The sequence below is a fragment of the Sinohyriopsis cumingii genome, chromosome 8 (assembly GCF_028554795.1).
Source record: "Sinohyriopsis cumingii isolate HCF-2022 chromosome 8, ASM2855479v2, whole genome shotgun sequence".
NCBI lineage: Eukaryota > Metazoa > Mollusca > Bivalvia > Unionida > Unionidae > Sinohyriopsis > Sinohyriopsis cumingii.
Genome location: NC_142968.1, coordinates 53,719,163 through 53,745,409, shown reverse-complemented (window position 1 = coordinate 53,745,409; position 26,247 = coordinate 53,719,163). Strand labels below are relative to the sequence as shown.

At 33.9% G+C, this 26,247-nt stretch overlaps 1 protein-coding gene across 2 annotated transcripts in view; it reads left to right on the top strand.

Annotated features, from left to right (window-relative positions):
* The window catches only part of LOC149793539 (uncharacterized), a 28,285-nt gene extending 3,028 nt beyond the window's left edge, over positions 1-25,257 (top strand). The window contains exons 4-9 of one of the 2 annotated variants that reach the window (XR_016422573.1): positions 12,155-12,193; positions 12,840-12,878; positions 14,006-14,044; positions 14,669-14,782; positions 19,529-19,774; positions 21,340-21,477. Coding sequence is in view for 1 of the 2 variants with exons in the window: in XM_089966411.1 (XP_089822537.1) it covers positions 12,155-12,193; positions 12,840-12,878; positions 14,006-14,044; positions 14,669-14,782; positions 21,340-21,566; positions 24,018-24,476 (917 nt within the window). In the remaining variant the exon portion in view is untranslated. Of the gene's footprint in view, positions 1-12,154; positions 12,194-12,839; positions 12,879-14,005; positions 14,045-14,668; positions 14,783-19,528; positions 19,775-21,339; positions 21,567-24,017 lie in introns of those variants that run through there. The other variant, XM_089966411.1, reaches the window with a different exon arrangement.
* The last annotated feature ends 990 nt before the right edge of the window (positions 25,258-26,247 follow it).

Below are 26,247 nucleotides of genomic sequence, written 5' to 3'. Positions count from 1 at the left end.
TGTTTATACATTGGATAGATACATCTTTTTGGGGAAGATCAAACACATCACATTTGTGTATCTGTGCATTAGGGTTTAATGGCACGCCAGGATAATGCTAACTATACAGAGATGTTTAGAAGTAACCTAAAATGTTGAAAATATAACGAACTACCAAAATATACTAAAAATAACCAATCTCAAGATATGTAAGCACAAAATACCACAAGACGAAAGAAGCATGGTAAAGATACTAAATGCTATACATCTTTGAAATACAGAGTAAATTTATTTTATAACATCTTTAAAATATAGAGCAAATTTATTTTATAACCGTATTAAATCGTAAGATCTGGCATATTCTCGGGTAGCACATCACCATAAAGTTCATTAAGTGATTTCACATCAACGAACGTCTGTCTTACACGGTGGAAGTCGATACGTACATCACGAACATGTTCCGCGGTGATAAACCACTGGTAAAATAAGCAATTAGGATAGAGTTCACCCTTGAGGATGGGCGAGTTAGATATGTGTCCTAAATGCGATCCGGATAAACCATCCTCATATTTGATAATACCTCCTCATCAACTATATCACTTGCTTTTGCTTGGTGTATTCATTACATATAATTTGCAAAACGTATATATCATGCCGATTTATAAGCTATTTGATATCCATAGAAGGAACATTCCACACGGAAACGGGTGGAAACATAACAGTTTGGCTGCTTTATCGAAGATTTTTTTTGCCTTTGTCTCCAAGGCAATAAGCAGCCATTATTGTACGGTACCTTTCGTACAGATATTTTGAGTAAATCTGGACTATGAACGGATTTTAAGGTGTTAATGTGCTAAAATGAACCCAGAATGATGCAGTGTTGTTAGAACCTTTAATATGTTGTAATGTTTGTTGTAATAGCTGATGATTTACGCAGGATCCAATTCGTGATAGGGTCATGGTGTGTTGCAGTTAGATGGTAAGTCCTAACCTTTGCTGTTGGTATGTCCTCACTTGCAGAGGTGTTTAAGCATTCGGATGATTCCACCCTGAACATGACCACTATAGTGACTAGTCGCACGTTCCATAGTGCTGAGGGATTCAAATTAGCATGGATACGGATAATTGTTGTATGAAGTGATGAGAAGCAACACCATCAATAGATCCAAACACCTGGTCACGAATGCTTGACTTTCGAAAACAAATTTAGCAAATACTAATTTAATTTATTTTTCTTAAATAGGAATGTATAAAGAAAAAGTGTTTTCAGTGGTTAGTCAATATTATTAATCAGGTCTTACGCATATAATGAAATTTTTACACTTTAATACACTGGCGATTAGGTTATTATAATCAACAAACCAATATCAAAACAAGTGCAAGAATAATTGTAAAGTCTATCGGTATATCAAATATTTTCTGTCCGTCTGTCTGTCTTTATCTCTCTTATAATGCAGTTGCAAGGGACATGAAACGAAAGTAATTGTTTTGTATCGAACATATATCTATTGAGGACACGGAATTATTAATAATAATATATTAATACACACATGTCATGCATTTATTTATTCTAATTACTCATGTCGTAATGCAAATACATCTTTTGCAGTTCTTTGTTTTTAGTACTAATTTCTACTACGTCAAATGTTTTTTCAAGTGTAATATTAACTCAACAAGTCCCTGGAGAAGCAAAGGACGCAGTGGGCAATAACCTACCAGTATCTGAAAGTCAAGTTCTATTCTAAGCTTCTCTTTATTTTATTTACCAAAATGTATAGCTAAAGTAGTGGTATTATGTTCGTTACCTGTCCTCGAAAGCATCTTTCTCAACTTGACATTCTTAATGCTTTGTTCAGTCCTATTTTATCCTAACCAAAACAATAAGCCAAACTTTTTGTATGGCATGAAGATGCCAACATTTAACATAACAGACCATTGTTTCCACATGTCTTTCACAAGGATTTTGCACAAGTTAACAAACAAAGTATTGTTGTTACGTCCGGTTGCCTTCAGAAGGCGAAACAAATAAACTAGCAGGGACAATCGATGTATTCCGGCTTAAATTTAGATTTGCTGTTATTCCCTAGATGTGTACATGCGTATATAGTTAGAGCATCATGGTGGCTGTTCAGCGAATGAGTCACCAATCCTTGGTATTTAATTCGTATTTCAAGTAAACGAATACAGCTGATGTGGTTTCATTGCCCAGTGCAGTTTCCCATATATTGACTTCACTAAATCTATTATGATAACATAAGTTAAATGATTGCTATTCCATGTAAATACTAGAATATTAGTCTACATTCCGATTTTACAAATTTATCTTCGTTTAAAAAGAAACAATTTTGATTCTGCTGCAAGTTTTTTGTTTTAGGTTACGATGCATGAATATTGTATTAGTGTTTGTTAGAACTATTAGGCCAGTGCACTTTTCTGTAGAGTAAGTACGTGTGCCCTTATCACTTAAAATATGAGGTTCGTGATATATTTCAACATCGATTTCGTACGTAGCATGGCTATTGCCTACCCATAATGGAATGAACGCAAAAAATTACAAAGCAGAGTCGACCCTTGATAGAAATTGACCATAAGCCTGTTGCTCTCTTACATCTATTTTTGTTCAATGACATATCACTATATAACATCACAAGCATGCAAGCTATATTCAGCCTAATGTCATATGGCTTAATTGTTAACTTGTGTATGGATGTGCCTTCAAACTTTAAAATCGCTAGCAACCCTTTCTTCAATGACAGTTAGACTCGACATGTGGAGAGAGAGAGAGAGAGAGAGAGAGAGATATACTCCCGAATTCCCTTTTGTTAATATTGACTTCATTTTGTGAAGCATACTTTGTATTATCTCATCCAATAATGTTTCATATAATTTCTTATTTAATTCATTGATGAATATATTTCTGTTTTCGTTTGTTCAAATTTAAACTATCAATGCCACCAATTGATTCTAAACACATTTATCTTATTGAGTTTTAATACAGCTGTAAACTGTTGTTCTAAATCTGTTAAATTGTTCAGATGCATATTCTTTTTCTGTCGGATTCGGCAGAACTATTAGTATCAACCTTTACGTCAACATGGGCTGTTTCATCTGCTTTTGATTTTGTTTATGTTGTCATCAATTATGGTCATTATTTGTGTTAAATATCACATTTTCGGCAGCAAGAAAATGGTTTTATGATAGAATGTATCTTCTTATTCATAGTTTTTTTTCCTAATATCATTTCTTAACACCTTATCGTCATGGCTGTTTTGTTAGATTTCTTTCTTCCGCTATCTTTGTGAATATTCTAACCCTGATTGCGCAAAATAGTTTAACTTTTTAGTTAGTTTTCTCTCTTTCTTCATTTCAGCCTCTAAAACATTAATATATATCGCCGGTTCGATTGGTTCTAGATGTTGTTGGATATTAGTTACTGCTCATTGTACTTAACTCTGTCTTACATATATTTCAGGCATGTAGTGAAATTATTTGACACCTCAGTCGTCATCTGATAGACTGATGAAATACACTTCTGTAATTTACAGCAATCGTAAATATTGCGTATGAAACGAAATGGCCCTATACACATTTCTAAGAATTAATAAATAATAACCAGAAGAATTTGTGCTGGTTTTCTTGCTTCAATCGTAATAAATATAAAAATAGTTGGTTTTCAAAGTTTTAAAAATATTCGTTCAGATCACTTGCTATTGCATGCTAGCAATCTTTTTAATGCTTGTTTTTGTTACTCCGGACAATTCTTACACCAACATTTCTAAAAGCTAAAGGAACCGTTGCATATCTATTGCAATGACTGTCTTAATACGTTCTTTGAAATCCATTGTCGACAGTGGGCCCATTATAAATCTCAACAGCGTTTACAAAAGCATCTTGCCAGCAACAGCAGGAGCAAATAATCTGCTATAAGGTAATTCATTCTTAAGTGAAAATGGAACAATTAGATTTGCAAATTCAACAGTATCCATATATATGACGGTAAACCTTTTTATGTTTTAAACTACCTGTTCAAATGTATGATGCTGTCAATGTGAATTCCAATCTGAAATAGGACCGAAAGAAAAAAAATATGTAAGTACAGAAAAAGTTCACTTTTTGATGTAATAAAAAGGATATCCAAGACAGATAAAGCACCTATCAAAAACATAAACATGTTGTTATTCTACCTTAAAACTGTTCGGTTGTCCAACTTATAACATTATTTTATTGTGATGTCGATCATATGTTGTGACTTTGAGGTTTATACTATTGTATAAAACGACAAAACATTACTTAAAGGTGTCCACATTGCTAGTCATGTTTCATTATTACTTTGATTAATGAAAACTAATTTCGGTTGTATTGTCTCAAACGAAATGGATGGATCTGAGAACATGTTTTGAGAGTTCAAAAATAAAACAAAATTTAGCTACTTTAACACAATACAAGAGCAATAAAAGCCTGTAAACATGAATACCTTAAAATTATCTACATAAGCAAAAGATACATATTTGAACAAATACTGGAGACAACAGTTTCACCATTATGAAAATTTGATATCAATTCAATTGACGAAAACAATTATAAATGCGACTAGTCAACACAAAGCCAACGTTACAAATGGTAGCTCAGCCACCTCTTTAACTTTATTGGAAATATCTCAGCTTAAGATACTTTTGACGGTGTCAATGACGCTCACCTGTTTTAAACAGATTTTTCTTTCTTCTTCCGTCAGCATATTTGTCTCTCTCTCTCTCTCTTCACTTGACAAAGACGATTTTTGCCAACCACGGGTTATAAGTCTTGTTACAACTCTTTGCTCTTAGGTTAAGTATCAGAACAATGCAAGGTCAATACGTTTAGTCAATTCAACAGATAATGTAATTCTCTAAGATATGATTTGACAATTTAAGAACCACCTCCAGTGTGGTGAATTACATCCCACATAATTCTAAAAGATCTATCTGCAATCCGACTATTTTATCCCTGAAGTGCATAATGGTAATGCTGTATTCCTGCCACATCAAATTGTGTATGGACAATCTCTTGTACTTTCGTTGTTCTAATGAAAGTAAAGCGGATCGATCACTGAATGCATCAGTTGGAGAGGCAGCTGAACTAATATACCCTTCAAAGTATTGCAAAGCTAATATAAATGGCCAATATTCCTTCTTGATTGTGGGATAATTTCTCTGGTGCTTTTACAACGTTTTCAGAAAGAAACATACTGATGATCCATACAAGTTGTTCTTTCTTAAATCAATACCTAACCAACGCCTACATTACATGCATTATACAACATTTTAAGTGATTGACTGCAATCTGGAACCGAATGTACTAGTGTACCTATAAGTATGGACTTTGATTTATAAAGCTTCCTGACATGTGTCAGACTAATGAAACTTCGATTTCTTACACAACCAAATATTCAGGGGATCAGCAATTATGGAAAGTTAAGTTTTTTGATAATATCCGTCAGAACCCAAAATTCGAATCAGCTGCTTTTCACTGATAGGCATGTGGATTCAGAGATAGCCAGGACCTTAATTTATATAGGTTTAACTTGAAAGAGTAGCAAAAAGTGCGCAGATATGTGACACAAGTACGGCAAAACTCACTCTTACTTAAATAGTTGTCATATTCGCATCACTGAGTCTATCATAATTTTGTAATGGTTCTAAGTGATCTTTACATGCGTCTTTGCAAATGATGACGTCATCGATATACGCATCACCTTGATCTAGAACATATCTTATAACGTTCATTAAACGCTGTAAGTCTGAGGCAAAAATTTTCATATAAAAAGCACGACTTTGTACGAAATATTTCATCTGATGTCGCCAATGCCGAAATTTCTTTCATTCCGTGAGGGGAATTTGCCAGAATCCTTTCACAAGTTCAGTCTTATCATTTTGCATTTCCATTGTTGTTTTTGTAGTCAGCTATTCTTGGCCTTGAAAATAAATACCTTTTGGTGACACTGTTTTCTTTTCTATGGTCAGTACACATACGGGAAGTTTTTGTTGGGGTTAGTCACAAGAGTACAAGGTGAAACTTTGCTTCGTCCAATAAAATATTTCTCCAGCAAGAACTAAATTTGGAATTTCCTGTTACAAACATTCCTGTACATGTGAAAAATATGTCTGTTTTCTATTGTGCACTATTTTGAATTCCAAAGACATGTTAAAAAATAAAGTGTTACTACCGTCCTAGTCAATACGATCGTTTAAATCCTCACAAAGTTGGGCATATATAAATAAATAGCTTCAATGTTGAGTGATTAATATATCTATCTCTATCGACAGATTTCATAAATACACTGATATGGCAAGGTTGATTCTCTTTTTCCTTCCAGGAATATCACGAACATAATTTAAGGAACGTAGTTTCATTTAAATTGTATAAGTATTGCAAAGCTTAGCTTGAAAAGGATATCAAGGTCTTAGCAAAGGAGAGCTAGAACTTTATCACTAGACTGAAAAAGCCTTTATTTTATATTTCAGTCATACCTTATTGTTCATGTTTGACTGGTTAGAGTGATTATTAGTTCCTGATACTTCTCATGCCTTTGACAACTTATATTTGAAATTAGGGATATAATCACGAAGACTAATCTCGGAATCTTAAGTTGGAATAAATTTCACTTCAAAGATGATCAATGGTCCACAGAGTGTATGTTCAAATTCAAGTTCGAAAGGATTAAAATCTAATGATTCTTGAGCAGAATCTCTAACAGCAAACAACAGTAAACGAACACCTTTAACACAATCGGTTTCAGTATCAAAACTGTATGACCTAATTATATTCTTCAACGTTTGATAAGTACCTTCCGTTGCCTCTCCACGTTAATGGTGAAAGGCAGAAGATTTGAACTGTCGAATGTATATTTGATGCATTACTTGCTGGATAATTCCAGACACAAAAATTGATCCTTGATCACAATGGATATATTGAGGAAGGCCAATAGGTGTAAAATGGTAATCTCGTTTAGGTTTCTATGGTCCTTAAAGGATTTGCCCCTGGAAATCTTGTAGGAACGTACATTATGGTCTAAAACGATTATTTGCTTCATTGATAGTAGGAAAGACCATATACAGTCTTCTGCTATATGGTTCGTCAAATGAAATATCTCGCTACAGATAATCGTTATATATATTTTGATTGGGTCTTCATACGATGTGACAAGTGTAACACGATCTACATTTTAGAACGTCACTTTCAATTGCCAGCCAGACCAAATTATTAAAGATCTCATGATAAGTGTTCTTGATTCCTAAATAACCAACCAAGGGAGTTTCATATCCTAGAACGAATATTCAGATCGATATAACATAGGAACAATAATGTAATAGCTCAATGACCATTCATCACCATCAGTAACCTCGGGTGGTCTCATATGTATCCCATTCTTCACGAAATAACAGACTGACATTTTTACTTTGAAACAAACGATAGACCTCATGATCTTGTTCCAGTTCGAGAATGAATAATTGTCTTTGGACACCCTGATAACAAAATATATAATGGTAGATGAGTATTAAGAAGAGTATCATTGTGATCGATGCCGCTTGAGGATTCAACAAAAGGGAATGTGACCTTATAAAAGGATTGACTAACAGATGTGTCAGCCATATCAAACTTTCCTGATCAATATCGTTCTCAAGATTTGTTTTTTGCCATAGTTCAAGCACCTGCACAGGAATTAAACAAGCCTTGTTGGATACAATTTGATTAACCACAGCTTTATCTCCAGCTAGGTCACTGACTGGTAATAAATGAATACCTCAATTTGTAGAAAAATCATTGCTTCGACAGACACGGATCCTTAGACTAAGTCTGATGACAAATTTACACAATGGAGATAAACAAACAAAGCTGCACTCTACTGACCGAAAAAGAAACATTCACAAAAAGAAGATTTATCAGCCAAGAGTTATAAGGTTCTGACAAGCTCCAGTGACCCTTAATATTTTAATAGGGATAGTCTCGGTTGAATCAGCATTAAGCGATATAGAACTTTTCGATATAGATGGTTTATATGTTGTATAACACTATCAGATAGGGTTTCGTTTGTTATAGTAAATATATTGCATTTTATACCGTGATTTTACCTCGTAAAAACAGGAGAATTTAGAATCGCTCTAGTTATCTCCCACTTATGTTTGGGCTCCATTTTGCTATACAGACACATTTCCCGTAGGATGAAGTTTCAGAAATGACCAGACAACCGATATCCGTTTCCCTTTAGGAGAGAACCAACTACTTGATTCTAGGACATAAAGGTTCTGATATTTCGTCAATATCATTATCAATTAGCTGTAATCAAATTTGCTATAGTTGCTACAAAGACAAATGTGTTCTAAGTGATTCTGCGTTTGTTCCTGTGTAATTGTGCAGGTCACTTGGGTGTAGAATATTCAAACCTTTTTTGCGAAAAAATTATTATCACATTAAAGCAAAACTATGTTTGGAAGACAAATAAACAATAAATAAATGTATATGTATTCATATGTAAATGACGCAATTAGATGTTCAGGCCATTACTACCTCTTTGCATTTATTTTACACATTTGTTAAGATTTAGTACTTGAACTTGCTATTTTTAAATTACAAGCCCAAAAATTTCACTATATTTTATCTACATCATTCGTGACATTGTATGATTATTTTAAATGTACATGAGCATGTGTGTATGTATATATAAATGTATATATAACACAGGCAGGAACTGGGCCAACTAGTTGTGTGTCCTTGGGAAATGTTTTTCACTCACATTTCCTTTGCATGATATTGCCAAATATGTGTTAAAAAGTGCTGATGAAACCAACCAAAACAAGGAAACAAATCATCCACTAAAATCTGGTTTCTAGGGTTTGATACAAATAATAGCTACTGAAGGAGACATTAAGACTAGTTGCTTAAAATCACAAGGAAAGGAAAATTTACCTCTGGTTTTAATCATCTCTTTATAGTACTTACTTTGATATCATATAAAAGAAAGTTCTTTTATGCCATGTCTTATTACCGTGGCCAGCATTTTATTGTCAATATCCCCTATATCTAGTTTTTTTTTTCTGCTTGATAATTTTAGTTCACAATGGTTTCTACAGACTACGTTTTATTTCTTTCTTCATTCCATTATAATTAATACACTGCATAGAAAACTGACCATATTCATTCTACATTCAGAGTGATACTCTATTTAAAAGGAAGTGGTTAACTTTTCAGGCAGCAAGGTTCCAACGCTGACTCTGTTCAACACTGACCCATGGGAATTAGTTGGTGAAAATACATTTGATATGCAGTTGTTTTACTTTAGCTCTTAGTCCAAGTGTTGTAATGTCCGTCTTAATTACAGTCAATCAGTGATATTTATTAAATGTGTTAGGGAACATGTTTGCTGGTCATATTTGTCCACAGATACATAAATTCCTGTTAATTATCAGAAAACCTGCCTTGGTTACATGGTCTTCAAGTAATACATCTTGTGTTTCTAAGTCAGTGATAATTTATAGAAGATGCAAATAAAGGTGTACATATAATCAATAATTTCATGTGAATGGTTCCCCTACACCTGTAAACGTGTACAATGCTTAACAGAATTTAACTTTCAGTTTAGTAAAAAGTACTCGACAAAAAGGAAGGAAAAAACGCTTATCTTCAAAATCATATTACGTGACCTTTTTTAAGTAAGTACATAAATCATAACCACGTACACCTAGGACTTTGTTTATCTTAATATGATTTTTGGAAGTATTTTTAAGTTGCACATATTTTCCCCTCACTACTTGTGTACCCACTCCTCTCTCCCTCTCTCTCTCTCTCTCTCTCTCTCTCTCTCCTGCTGACGTATAGTGAACCTCCAGTGTTTATTAAAATAGGTAAAAATAGTACTCTAAAGCTATGATGAGGGAGCCATTACTTTTTAAAACCCTTGATAACTGTAAGACTGTGTATGCAGTCTGTTCTCAGCATATTCACTAATGTTTCTTTTTAATAAATGATTATATCATGTAGTAACTTGGATTAGTTTGGTTTTATAAATCAAATTTATTTTACCACAAATAGTGTTTCTGTCAGAAACTAGTGGAAAAAACACCTGACTTAAGATAATATCTTGTCACTTGTGCACATAAATCATTGAACACCTCTATACTAAAATGTATATATTGTGTACAATTTATATTAAACTATATAACAAGAAATTTAATCTGAGTAACCTCATGTAAATTTGTTTCAGCTATGTATACATACTGGATGGTTTGGGTACCCATTTATATTAAAACCACAATTTTGAAATCGAAGAAAATTGAATGTGATACATGGTTTTGTCAATCACGTATTTATTGAGTAATGGCTACGAATAGGTTTAAAATATCTCTGGTTTTCGAAGGAATGTACAACCCTACGTATTTGGTATATTTCTTGATCCATAACCTTTACGTTAACATTTGTCTTGTGTATAATTGCATAATTGTATTGTTGTATACGGGTGTTCGCCCCATAATCAGTGGTATGTTTCTTCAATAAATGAAGAATTGCCGTATTCATAGTATGTGTTTATAACAAATATTTACTTTAGTTTTATGAGGTTTATGAAGTTTCTAATTTTCAGTAAAGGAAACAAATGATTGCTTCATATTATTTAATTATTTACGAGTGTCGATATCTTTCCATTTGCACCATCATTTGATTGAATACTGACAACACCCAATTCATTTTCGATGTGTGACTGTTCACCTTCCCCATAATTATTTGTACTAGCTTGATTTCAGGTTTTGAGTTTGGTAGAACCCACTTTAGCAATATCAATTTATATATGGCAAAACATTTTCGACTGATATTCTACCAATTAAAGATACCTTTCCATTTCTCAAGTTATGCCCGTAAGTCTCTCTGATTTAGGTACAAATTCAATTCATGTAACAAATGCCATTTAATCTACGTATAAGACTCATAAGTCACATTTTCGATTACCTCTTTAAAAGGATCAATTGCCCCATTCAGTTTTGAAGACGTTCTTGAAAGAGTTCGTTTCTTGTAGAATCATATTTCCACTTTTATTATTGACAATACATTTTAAAATCTTAAGCTTCTTTTTAGCTTCCCGCCCTACCCCCCACCCCCCAACCCGGTCATGTTATATTTAAGTTCCCTATCACAGATATGGTTGGGCTCATTATTGTTTGATATATTACCCGACATGGTAAAATATGTACAGCAGGACACGGAGGAAACGCATAGGAAGGAGAAAGATAAAAGGATGGGTTCATATAAATTGCCTAAGAAGATCAATACAATATAAAACATCTTTTTTCACGGCGTATTTACGTAACAAAATGGAAAAGGAAATGTGTCAGAAGATAGTAGGTACACATTCACAAGGGGCATACCCCTGTTGTTATTATATTGGAATATGGTTAGTATTGGTTCAATTGTTTAAACATATCTGGTTCGGTAAATTAGGTAATTGTAGTAGGAATACCAGCTATCAGAAAATTAGATAAATCCATCCCTTATAATATACTGATACAAAATAAACATTCAAGAGCAAACATAAACACCAGCAACAGTAAAACAAAAAGGACGCAAACAAAACAACATATAGGTATGAAGAAAGGATAAGAGATAACAAAGACATGTAAAAACGTTTTATAATCTTCTAAAAGAACGGGATTTAATGTTATGCAGTCATTTCAAATATCAGATGGTTATATAAATGCCCAATAAAAAGGAATATAATTGTTCTTTGATATTTTATAACTAAATTATTCCTTTTACTTATACGATCTCAATAACGTTTGCGATACAAAGGTTAACGTTCTTCTTATTTATTTTGTCGGAAACGATATCTTTCTCAAATTATCTTAATTGTTCTTCAAACTGATTTACAAAAATCCGCCTTTCATGTAACTATCCGTGCACAATGTCGAAAGATCAAACTGAAAACATTAATACCTGCATCACTTTATCGTGAAATCCATACATACATACATACATACATACATACATACATACATACATACATACATACATACATACATACATACATACATACATGCATACATACATACATACATACATACATCTGATGCTGTGATGTAGCTGATCAGTTTGAGATGATTAGCATAATATTTAATAGTCAATGATTTGTATAATGCTTATGAATTCTTTTCAGTCGCTTCTACAGCTTCTTCTATTCCCGGAGGGAACGAAGGTAAATATATCCATATATGACTGTAAAAGACCTTTAAATACATTATAAGTTAAAAGGGATGCTTTTTTTTAGAATGCTTTCTTTAATACTACATCCATATTTGTGAATGTGGTTCATTCGACAATTGTTTTAATTACAAACTATGTCTTCTTAATAAACATACAAACTGATTTTCTAATATATATATATATATATATATATATATATATATATATATATATATATATATATATATATATATATATTTATATATGAGGACATACTGCGTTGAATGTTACCAACACGTATCAGCATATCAATTCTGATATCTCTTTAGACATATCTATATAGTCTTGCATAAATAGGTTCTCACTTTTGTGATTATTTTATTTTGTAATTTTCATTCTTTGCTGTGTGTCAAGATATTCCATTGTCCTGAAATGCATAAGCATAATGCATAGGAAATCAAGTACGTTAATGAGCCATACATAAATATATACATAATTAGATACATATATACACAAATTGATCAATCCACACATACATACTCAAAAGATCTGATCGAATGCAACAATGTAATTGATCACTTGGGTATGATTATGATAATGCTTGATATAAAACCTATTTGTATGATTGTTAAAATTAAAGAAATATGAATCCGTTTCAGTTACTTTAACAGTTTCGTCTACTGCCGGAGTGAAAGAAGGTAAATAAATGCAGATATTATGGTAAAATCTTCCTACATAGATTGTTAAGTAAAAATATCTTTTTAGATTTTTTTTAAGTCTCCTTTTTATATTACATCCATATTGTTGAAATTATTTAAGTTTGTATTTTTTCTAAATAGTGTTTATAGTATATATTACGTTTACATAATCATCATAAAAGTTGATCTTCTGATATCTGTCTATCCATCTATCTATCTATCTATCTATGTATCTATCTATCTATCTAACTATCTATCTATATATCTATCTATCTACTTATCTAACTATCTATCTATCTATCTATTTATCTATCTATCTATCTACATACATATCTATATATATGTCTGTCTATCTATTTCTCTATTTTTTATTTATCCATCTATCTATCTATATATCTCTCTATCTATATATCTTTCTATCTATCTATCTACCTATCTATCTATCTATCTATCTATCTATCTATCTATCTATCTATCTATCTATCTATCTATCTATCTATCTATCTATCTATCTATCTATCTATCTATCTATCTATCTCTCTCTCTATCAATCCATCTATATATCCATGTATCTGACTGTCTCGTTGTCTTTCTTTATAAATGTATGTGTGTGTATGTTTTATGTGTTTATGTGTTTTGTGTGTGTATGTGTTATGAGTGTGTATGTTTGTGTGTGTACGTGTGGTCATAGTGCGTTGACAACACCAATACGTATATGTTTGCTTTGGGCAGTATTTGATGGGCAACATCAGTCCTTATGTATATGTGGACATATATGTAACTGGATGCTCACTTTTGTGACTATTTAATTTTATTATTTGATTCTTTGCTGTGTTTCAAGATCTTCCATTACCCTGAATTAAATAAGCAGAATGCACTCTTTTTATAACAGGAAACCACTTAAATCAGTTATTTAGTAATGCATGCATTCATACATCTACACATACATACATAGATACATACATACATGGATACATGCATACCTATATACATACATACATACATACATACCCAAAACATCTAACCATGCAACAATGTAATTGATCCCTTGGCGAATATTTTGATAATATTTGATATTAAATGATTTTTCCAATATTTTAAATTAGATAACTATTAATTCGTTACAGTGGCTTCTACAGTTTCTTCTACTCCGGGATCGAAAGAAGGTATATGTGTCTGCCAGTGACAATAAAATATCTTTAAGCTTGACGTGGAAATAAACTCGCTAATATGTTTTCCGGGCCTCTAATGTATGTAGTTTGTAATTGTACGAGAGTAACCTAATGGGGCCAATATACTGGCTCAGACTTGAGGGATGTTTTAGTTAACGAGGGGAGAAAATTAGGGAAATGGAAGTACAACTTTTAAAGGTAGGAAATGTAAATGTTTTTGCATTTTTATGCAGAGATAAATCAAGTATATTAAAATGTTGTTTAGAGGCAAATTCGCATTTTTTTGCTATACAACAGTAAGTCGAGTTTTCCTTTTTTAGTTGTGCAAGTCTTGAAATAATTATATCTGTTAAAATTATTACATCAACATTCAGATCTGATACATCTAAGTCTCTCTACAGCATCCGATAAAGGAATTAACCCTAGCGTATGTATAAATATTGTATTGCTAGCTAACTAACAAGACCGTGCATAAATCAATTCTACTATCACAATGTATTACAATGTATTTACAGTTTGAAGTCTACATATCATTAGCATTGTTTCATTTCACAATGCATAATTGATTTCGAGTGTTCTTATTACAAACTCACAATTACAAAATAACCCGCATTCCAGGTCAACAATTGGGACTGTTTTGGATTGGACTAATCACTGCTGTCGTCTTCCTCTTGATCATTGGAGTTTGTATCTTAGCCATGCTGTGGCGAATATATGCATCCAGAGTAACCGGTATGATTTTTAAACTGATTTGGGCTATACCTATTTGAAGTTTGTTTTCCAGCAAAATCTACTGCTGCAGAATGTAATGTATTAGCAACGTAATAAGAGCTTTATTCTCAAGCTCAATAAAAATAAACAATAATATAACATATATATAATAATAAGAGCTTTATTCTCAAGCTCAATAAAAATAAACAATAATATAACATATATATATATATATATATATATATATATATATATATATATATATATATATATATATATATATATATATATATATATATATATATATATATATATATATATATATTGATATGTATATTTAATTTGTATCGTGTGATTGACCTTTGTGCATAGTTGAAGATATAATTATGTGTTTACACGACAAATGCCATGCAAGATAAGCATGTTTACCTTGTTCTGAGTTCTAGATACAACGTTGAGTCCGATCTAAGAAGATTTCAGAAACGAATTTTGTGTATAATTTTATGGAAATATTCAATGAAATGATTTTCATCCTGGTCCTAGTATTGTGACATATTTTTTATATTAGGGTTGTTTATCTGAATATGACCATTTCTACATTAATATCTGATCAGTTGAATCAATTATTTTTAGTTGTGTTCAATTTTGTTTGTTTGTTTGTTTGTTTTTAATGGTGCAGCAGCACTGTAAGGCTATTTAGCCCCATACAAAGGGTCGTATGTATAATTATGTGAAAAAGGATAAACTATTTTATATCACCCAGCGATATCAACACTAAATAAAACGATAAAATAGTAACGGTAATAAATAAAACTCCCCGATGTACGAAGAATGTAAACGGTGTATCTTAATGATGACAGATGAAAAGGTATTGAACGTAAAGGACGGTATTTACATTACATAACATTTCTCAACGTGATGGCATTGAAGTTATAATTTAGAATAAATATTCGCTTCTTTTAAGAATTATTGAATGCAACTTACGTGTATTGTATCAAAACGTTCCTTCATAACATGCATATTGTAATACTGATCGCATGTAGGTTGCAGGTCAAAACATTCCGTCATAATATCCTTAACAGTGAATGAATCATTGCAAATAAAAGCAATCTGGTGGGTCTTCACCTTTTAGTATGTGGGAGTGGGTTATATAAGTATGACCAGTTCGAATTATTGCAATGACTAATTCCTCCCTACGGAGGATTCTGTAGGAAGGAGTCCATTATCCTAGGATTGGCTTGATTGCATGAAGTCTGTTATTCACTGCATCATTCCATGGTGCCTGCCACTTCTGACGTAAGGACCTTTTGATACTGGGTTTAAAACCACTATACGGTAATTTAAAATCAGATGGTTCTTGAGTTAGGGTCATTTTAGCAGCACAATCTGCTTTTTCATTACCTTTAATACCATTATTGCTGGATAGCCAACACTATATTATATTGTGCGAGACACTCAGCTCGGTATTTGTGACGAGTATGTTATTCAATAATGAATTCTCCAGTTTCTTATTGTGCAGTGACTGACGAACTGATAGGGAATCAGAGAAGATGGTGCTATTCAAAATGCGTTTATTTTCGATATAGTGCAAAGCAAGGTCTATTGCTCTGATTTTGGCTGAAAACAGTGGTATGCCATTTGGTAAGCGAACTTGTGTTTTGCAATTTCCACTAATTAAGCTGCAGCAGCCTTTTCTTCGTGACTTGATTCGTCGGTATAAATTCATGTGTATTTTTTAAATTCAGTGAGACGTTCATGATATTTGTGGAAGATTGTTGGGTTTATCTCGGACTTTTTGCCATCATGTAGCGTAGAAAATACTTTTGTTTGTTTAAGTAGCCAGGGTCGAGTTTCGGGAATGGACGTTTTCTGAATTTTAGAAAGATCAATATTTGAAATGTCAAGGCTGGATGATATTCTAATGCCAAATGAACGTATGGTGTTTGGTTTATTTTCGTACAAGGTTTTGTATTTGGGTTGAAAAGCAGCCTAAAAATCACGGTTCAGGGGGTTTGATTTTAATTTTTGAGCATACTGTACATAACGCATTCCTCTACGATGTGATAATGCTGGTTCGTTAGTTTCAGCAAGGAGGCTTTCACACGGGTGTTTTAAATGCTCCCAGAGTGAGTCCTATCCCTTGATGAAGAATTGGATCAAGCATTCTCAAATATGGCTTTCTGGCTGAACCATAAACAACGCAACCATAGGCAGCACCCCATTCAGTGTGCGCTGCTATTTTAAGTAGGTCTTGAGATTTTAAGCATTTAGCTTTCAAATTCTTTAGGTGTAGAATAAAAGTCAGTTTTATGTCGAAGATAGTACCTACAAACTTTGTTTCCTCAACAACTGGAATATATGTTTCGCTCAGCGTGTGTTTAGGTTCATCGTGGTGTCGTCGTAACTGACAGAAATGCATACATACCGTTTTTGATATCGAGAATTTGAAACCGTTAGTACTGACCCAATTTTGAATCTTGTTTATATTTTGCTTTAGTTGTCTTTCGATTGTTTGTAAGCATGTGCTTTGATCTATAACATATTAGAAAATCATCAACATATAGCGAGCAATCCACACCAGGAGCCAAACACTTGGTGATGCTATTAATCTTTGATGTTGAAAAGCGTCACAGATAAAGTAATGGGGCACACCCATCTCTTGATCGTGCAGATCTGAAAGGGTAGAGCCCACTCGTACTTTGAATTATCTGTCTGAGAGAAAGTTTGATACGATAGAAGGCAGGCGGCCTTTTAGACCTAGATCGTGCAGGTCATTTAGTACCCCATACTTCCATGTTGTGTTATAGGCCTTTTCTAAATCAAAGAAAACATCTACTAAATGTTCCTTCTTGAAAAATGCGTCGCGAATAAATGTTTCCAGTCTAACCAGATGATCATTGGTGCTCCGGCCATATCGAAAGCCACTTTGGAATGGAGATATTAAATTGTTAGCTTCCAGTTACCATACAAGCCGATAATTGATCATTCGTTCCATTGTTTTGCACACACAGTTGTGAGTGCAATAGGTCGATAGCTGTTAGGATCTGTGCTATCTTTACCTGGTTTAGGAACTGGTATTAATGTTGCTTCTTTCCAAATTTTAGATACATTACCAGTAATCTATAAATCATTGAAGATTTCCAGAAGTACTGTTAATGAAGGTTCTTTAAGGTGTTTTAAAAACTGTCAATGTATCGTGGGCCTTATTCAGAGATTCAATCAGCTAAAACATTGTAAACGGTTTATTATAACTTTCTGAGTTATTCGATATGAATTTAAACCGTGTCTTTTCTTTTTGTGTTTTGAATCTTCTGACGGCTTCTGAATAATTAGAAGATGATGAATTTTTAGAGAATCTATCAGCAAGTATATAATTGAAACTATTGTTGCTTGGTTTGAGATGTCGAAAGAAATTGTGTCTTCCCTTTCCATTTATTTTGCGGATCGTGTCCCAATCTTTCTTTATAGAAGAACGAGAAGTTAATATTGAAGCATATTTTTTTATGATGCTCTTTTGCTTTCTTTAATCGTGCGGAATGGATTCTTCTGCAAAGCTGGTTAAAGCAGAAGTAAAATATTGAAAAGGGTTTTTTTGTAGTTTAACACAGTATCTCTGTCTAGCCTTGTTGTGCAAAGCGTTTCAAATTTGGCACAGTCGGCCTTTTTTAAATTCCGTTGTGGAATTGCGTCGTTAATTGTAGCGTCAGTGTTCTTAAGAGAGATTGGAAAATTATCACTGCTGTGAAGGTCATCTGCGACCTTCCATTCATAGTCCAAAAAGCAGCGAGGGGGAACAAATTGTCAAATCGATACTCGTGTATGTACCCTTTCCTGGGTGCAAATTTGTCGGTGATTTGTTGTTATATAGACACAAATCGTGTCTATAAATAAAGCCTTCTATTCTGTGGCCTCGGTCATTTATATCGCTTGATCCCCATTACAAGTTATGGGCATTTAAATCCCCGAGTAAAACAAATTGTGCGGGAAGTTGTTGAACAAGTTTGTCTAAATCGTTTGGTACTACGTTGATGTTTGGTGGTAGGTAAATAGAACAAAAGGTAATCACTCGATCTAGAGTGACGCTTACAGCAATGTCTTGCAGATTGGTGTTTACTGGGATGACGCTATGAAGGGTTCTATTGTTCACAACAACAGAAACTCCTCCTGAGGACCTGTCAACATTGTGGGAGTAGGTGTTAAACAGGGAGTAATTTTTAAGTGTAATGTTATCCGTATCTATCATTAATATTTCCTGAAGGCATAGTACCGCAAGATTATATTCGTTTAAAAGGAGGAGAATATCGTTCTAATTTGCTTTAAGTTCCTCGACAGTTCCATTTTATGATGGCGTTCGTCATTATACATTTAAATTTAAGATTGTGGGGCTAGCTTATACTTTCGCTGAGGCAATTTGTGTGGCTATTTTTGTGGAGGAAGTAAATTGTTTGTTTGTTAGTCTGGAGCTACCTTGAGCAAATGGAGCAGTGTGCTCTGCATGCTTGTTGTCAATGTCTTGAAACATGTTATAGAGTAGATGTCGTGTTCTTATGTGCTTGGTAATGGGGGGGGGGGGTGTTAGAGCTTGGTGTTGAATCGGGTTTATCTGTTTGTGCTTGAACGTCCTTTGTTGTTTTCGGATTGTTCTTCACTACAGACGAGAAGGATGGGCCAGGATGTACTGTTTTGGCCTGAACGAGTTTTCTGGCTTCTGAATAGGGTATGTCAGATGCATATTTTACCCTCTGTATTTCCTTCTCCTGTTTCCAGGTATCACAATAGTTGGAACTGGCGTGGTGCTCCTTTCCATAGTTGACACAATACGGAGTTGCTCTACAGATTCCTGATGAGAATTTTCTCCGCATCGGCCACACATTTGGCTTTTTGAGCAACGGTCTTCGTGATGGCCGTATTTCTGACACGTATACCACTGAAGGGTGTTTGGAATATAGATCTCGACCTTCACTTGCAAAAAAGCTAACTTTGACCACTTTGGGTACAGTTGGTTTGTTGAAGGTGAGTAAAATGTTGCTGGTGTCCTGCAGATTGTTATTACGTTTAATACGTTTTCTATGTACTGCAGTAACACCTTCGTTTTTTATCCCTTCAGTTATATCTATGTCGCTGACTCCAGCCAAGTCACGACAGCGAGTCACGCCTTTAGTAGTAGTGTGTGTGGTATATGTGAACGAGGTCACTGGGATATCGAAGAAATATTTCATTTTCTTGATGTTTTCTGTTTAACATCATCGCTCACACTCAATAAGAAGACAACCCGATTTCAACTTTTTAACACCTTTTGGTGTGCTAATTTATCCTGTGATAGTATTTTCGATGCCAAATGGAGATAGTGAGGCAACTGGTTTTGTGGCATCTTTATATTGTATGACCATGAAGCGTGCAAATGACTCCAAACAACATGGTTCGTCATCCGAGTCAGATAGAGTTTTGGTGCGTTTGGTTTGATTTTTTGTGGAAATATCCATGTTGGTTGATTTAAAATTCAGCACCCGTGCTCCCCGCTCACCATGGAGCCCAACAAGGGAACACTTTTCAAGTGCCAGGGATACACAGATGGTATATTCATTTGATAAAATTACCTATGATTGACCCGGGAAGCCACCGCCTTCTAGGGTCGGTGAAATTACCTCCTGATTGACCCGCTAAGCTACCGCCTTCTAGGAAGTTTTCTAAGACTTGGGAAAGGGAAACATAAAGGAATAGACTGTCGGGGCAACGGTGGTATCAAGAGAGATACAAGAAAAAAGATAAAAAGGTGAGCTAGTAAATAAAAGACTTCCTAGGGCTCTGTGTGACCAGCCAATTTCTCGAGAGCGGGCTCATCCCGACTACCCGTCTAAGAGAAGTAGAGGCCAGAGTAGTGCATTGCATCGGAAAGCATTTGCTCAACTACCAGGATCCTTTCCTTCCCCGACAAGGGACACAACTCACGGCAAACAGGTTACCTCTACTTAGTCGCCACTTACGACACGTAGTGAGGCACGTCGGGCCAATTCTACAACCCCGGACCCTCAGGGGGACTAACGGTTACGAAAATTTCACACAAATAATTGTTTAACTGATCAGAATGACATTTTCAATATTGCGTTTCTCACGTTTGTTGTGGATATTGAGAATATAACGCTCATTTGTTTTCTTGTTTGAAAGGTTCGTAAGTAACCTAGTGAATTTGTCTACATAGTTAACTTATCATCTCTACTTTAACATGGACGAAACAGATTGTGTAGTACAGCCACTAACTAATCTAATAAAGCAGTAGCAAAAGCCTATGCTATATAAGCATAAAGTAATTCGTAATACACGAGATCATTTTCACTATTTTTACATACACGTGCAATATGAAACCGTGCAGTATATAAAAATACCGCACGATTCTGACAAAATAAACTTAATGGAAAAATACAAGCATATGCATATACTAATATACTTGATTCTATCTTTTGTAATTGGGTGATTCGGAAACGAATGCTATTTGTTATATTGTTTGCGATAAAGTATAGGCGGCATGAAATAGTCTCCAGAGAACGTATCAAAATGTAACATATTCATGCCTATTACAGCAATGCCAAAAGATGTTTCGAACAGCAGCCAAATTAAAGAAAGCATGCCTTTGCAAACTTTGTCATCGTCATCTACCAAGGAAAACTATATAAAAAGCGATGATACAGGGAACAAAAATCAAAGCAATAGCTGCTGCGGACTTTTACAACGGCTTGGAAAAGTAAAAAGAGACAAAAGAGTTGTTAATGATGAACTCATTGAAGACACGTACAATGTTATTGATGAGGTAACATTTCACGATGATGGTCTTTATATCGATAAATCGATCTATCAATCTGTTTCATAGCAAAAATACTCATGCAATTTTTTATTTAAAAATAACATCAACATTTCGTTGCTCTGTTTGGTGCCCATTTGGTGATATGCCTGCGATACCTTGTTACCATAATGTGCCTTTATTTATATAAATTTACAAGAAAACCAAACTATCTGGGTTAAATAATTTTACTTCATAAAGTGTCTTGCTGCTGTTGACATTTAGTAAATAATACAGTACCGACAAGACAAGAAAACTGCCAAAAGCGGATAGGATATCATGGTCCTTTACAAACAGTGTTTCCTATGATAACAAGGACTGCAAGTGAATGCAATAATAATGTCGATTTCCATTTTTTAAAACAAAATATTTCATCAAAACAAGATATCAAAGAGAAACCGTTGCGAACTTTTAGGTACGGTTTCGTTAACACTTTCGTTTATTAACTATGCTCAGTTTGTTTTCCAAGTATGTTTGTGAGATATATACATTTTCTAATCAAATAAATGTGTGTTGTCGAGAAATTATACAACTCTGAGGTTTGTAAGCAGGAATTTCTTCTCCATTATACGTGCGAGGAAGAGGCGTATTAGGGAAACATATGACTCACTTATACTGGATTTTTAGACTTTTTAATAAGCAGAGGATTTCAATAAGCTACACCAGATCACGTCAAACGATAATAATGAGTGAAGAATATACCTGCACATAGTAAGTGCTCGATCATATGGATTTCGGTGATTGTCATTCTCGATGTTAGCAATTGTTATATAAATACAGGTTCTGGTTAAAATGAAGTAGAACAAACCTACGAGAAACGAGAACAGGTTCAGCAGTATGTACTGATTGGAATATAGTATATGTACAAAACATATAAAATTCATAATTGAAAAGCAGAAGCAAACTTGATAAAACAATGTACCAATACTGTACAATGTTTGCATAGCCTTGTAGGCCTTCGTGCCCTCTGCAATGGGTGATTCAAAGTCATGAATCTGTCACACAAATGTCATATTTCCATGAATGGTATTTTCAGCTGATCTACGATACTGCGTATATCATAAAAAATATCGAGTATAGAAAACAGAAACAATGTTTTCAGTTGAATAACAATGTAGGTGATATGCGTTACTATAGTAGCTCACTTTGGTTTTAGTTGGTATCAGAATTTGGTAAATAAATTTACAGGAGACATCCCGATTAGCCGTCGACACAAATTGGGGCATAACTGAACATTAATTAACATAAAGCTTATGATTCCTACACCTTCATCCAATATATGTATCAATTGTTTAAAACGAATATAGATGACAATAGTGACAAGAAAAGTTACTAATATGTATTATAACCATTGCATTAACGCAGTCATCTGTTGTAAAGAATGTATTCTCTTTACGATATAGCATTCTAGTCTCGCAGAGGAAATGTATATACAACATATCTATTTTTGATTTAAACGATGTGGCAAAAGCTCGTCGCCCTTTAAAATGTTAAGTAATATTTCTTAAAATAATATGTAAGTAGGTTTTACCTGCGCCTTGATCTACTTGTTTAATCTTAGTTAATCAGCGTTTTATAATTATATGTAAAGGATTTATCGGTACTTATTCACGATCCTACTATTAGGTGTCCACTAAAAGCACTTCTATAATATAATAGCAAAGGATAGTCTTTGAAAAGAGACTACATATTATTTATCTCTCCTTCTTTTTCTCTCTCCTCATTACGATCTCCCTCCATTTTCCATGACATCATCTCAAAGTAACCGTGACAAAGAATTACTTACCGAAATGCATAGCTAAGTCATTTTGCAAAGCTTAGAAGAATTGTTGAGATTTGATCCCTTGGAATTGAATTTAGAACCAACAATACGTGCAATGCTTCACATGGTAATTCATGCTTAGATGATTTTCAAATTGTTCGATCAATAGATGAAAAGAGGGAACAAAATACAATATTCCGATTTCATAATAAGCACTCCATCAATACACTTATACCGCAATTGAGGTTCAAATAGTTCTAAAACAATGTCAAGCACAGCATGAACCTGAGGCTGAATCAATAATTATAATGTAAGCTGTAGTATTGGTCAGTCTAACACATCTTTATTGTTAGCGCTTGATTTCGGGAAATATTTTGGATCAGCCTATTTCATAGAAACGGATTTTCAATCAGTATAATGTTTCTTGAGAAAGCAGTACACATATTTTACTGACGTTTTTCGACATATTTGACCTTAAACTTTTAGTTTGATTTTCTTAAGTTATTCTTTAGTCCACACAATAAATGTTCGAGGTTATGGTTTGATTGGTAAAGTTTTAATTGTCATATTTCTACACTTTCATTTGATTCTGGAACAAAGAGACATTCCTGGTGTACTTTAAAATAATAAAATCATTGAAATATATTTCTACATTTCAGTCTGCCATGTCTGCCTCTGATCACGCAAAAAACACCGTAAGCGCTGAACATTCTCATGAAGTCAGCATGAGTGCTGAACACAGTCACTACCATTTTGACGTTTCTGTAGAATGTTGTCAATATGAGACGGCCAGCATAGAAACAGATCTAACGTATAGAACTCCAATAAGCGATCTTCCAAGTCCTATTGAACTATGTCAGGATGAAGAATTCAACATACCGCGTACGGAGCAAAAAGATGTGCATGCAACATATGAAAACAATTTAATCTCAAACAATATGCTTGCACATCCTCTTGGAACATGTCAGGCTGACGTAACCAACTTGCAAGAAAAATATCAAACCAATATAACCTCAGCTGGTGATCTTGATCGTCCTGCGGGAGAACATCCCGTCGAAGAAACGGAAGTACACACCGCTGAGGAGAAAAACGTTCACGTAACATACGAAAATATATAACTCCGATATATGATTTCTCTCGTGCTATTGAAGTATATCTTGCTGAAGAAAATGACACAACTTGTATGCAACTGAAGCACAAATAGCAGAGTAAATACCATGCACACTGTATAAATTAATAATAATAATAATAATAATAATAATAATAATAATAATAATAAAAATAAAATAATGATAATGCTAATAATAATAATCACTTAAATTGGTACAATTATAGTTAGCGGGTGGGGAGTTGCAATGGCTCAGTGGTTAGCGAGCCGCGTTCAAGACAAAAAGGCGCAGGCTCGAAGCCTAATATTGTATCAGTCTGAATCAGATACCGTGGTTTATCCCTGAGCAAGGCACTGTACTCCAGTTACACAAATAGCCTACCTGCGATGCTGTGCCATGAAACACCAATCTAAAACTTAACAAGTCACATGAGTTATTATCAGTTACTTATTATCAGTTACTTTGCCATAAATGGCAATCTTAACATGCTAAGCTCAGAAAAGGTATATTGCTGAACAGTTCTCGAAATAACCAGCCGGAAATGATGTTCACAGTCGGTACTCTCGGGCCACGAGCCCATTTGTATAACAGCGGTGCGAATTATGGCATATGTGACTCATCGCATTTCAGCACAAGAAACCAGTATTGTGTTGCAGACTATGAACATATGAAGAAAAAATATTCTGCTGCTAAACTACTGTTAATGTGAGGGTTATCAAATTAATGATGGACCTGTGTTTTTGACGTTATTGTTTACTTTCAACTGAAAATAAATCGGACTTCCACTTTGCATCAGTGTTAAAAAAATTTCGTCACAGCAGAAAATCTCTTTCTCTCTTGCCTGGCTTCATTTGTGCTTTCAAGTCTAGTATGGCCTCATAACTCTCTCTCTCTCTCTCTCTCTCTCTCTCTCTCTCTCTCTCTCTCTCTCTCTCTCTCTCTCTCTCTCTCTCTCTCTATATATATATATATATATATATATATATATATATATATAATCAAATGGGTACTGATTCAACATTGAATAAAGAGAGTTGAATAGTATCCAGCTTTTGCGAGCCTTGGCAAGCAAAATATGAACATTATTCGACGAGGTTGATAATTTACTATCAAATCATTACACATCTGACATTCTGTGTATCACATAGATTTTTTAATACATTAAAACAGGAGTAAAAGAAGAAATAATTTCCATCTAATTTTACTCAGCTGCTGCTCCTTTCATTTGTTGCGTGTAAAATATAGAATATGTTTCGCTGTTCTATGATTAATTAAATGTATTAGTGTATTTACCAATTATATTGTAAGTGCACCTCTCCTCCCGAAAACCAATAATATTTGCCTCAAACAACATAATCTTTCATCAAAGAATCTATATACATTATGAAATCACATTATTTTAGTTTGGTTGGGAAATATTTAACAGCGAAATTGTGTCACTATAAGTTGCATCTATGAGGACATATTTGTTTGGATATGTGAGGGGATGATTATGGATGCAGATATTCCAGATATACAATAATATATGTGACATGGTAATCTCATTATTCGATTTGGAACAGTACACAGAGACAAATCTTGAATCGCATCACATGATAAGAGCTCCTGTGGCTGGATAAAGTCTTGTTACTTAGGAGACCGGTTTATGTTCACATTGTTCTGTGAAAAGAGGTCAAATTATTTACACATAACACTTAATATGTAAACAACCCGTGTATGTTGGGTAGATTTTTAAATGTTTTAGTTTGACCAATTTCCTTATTTGTTTTGTTGCTGTTAT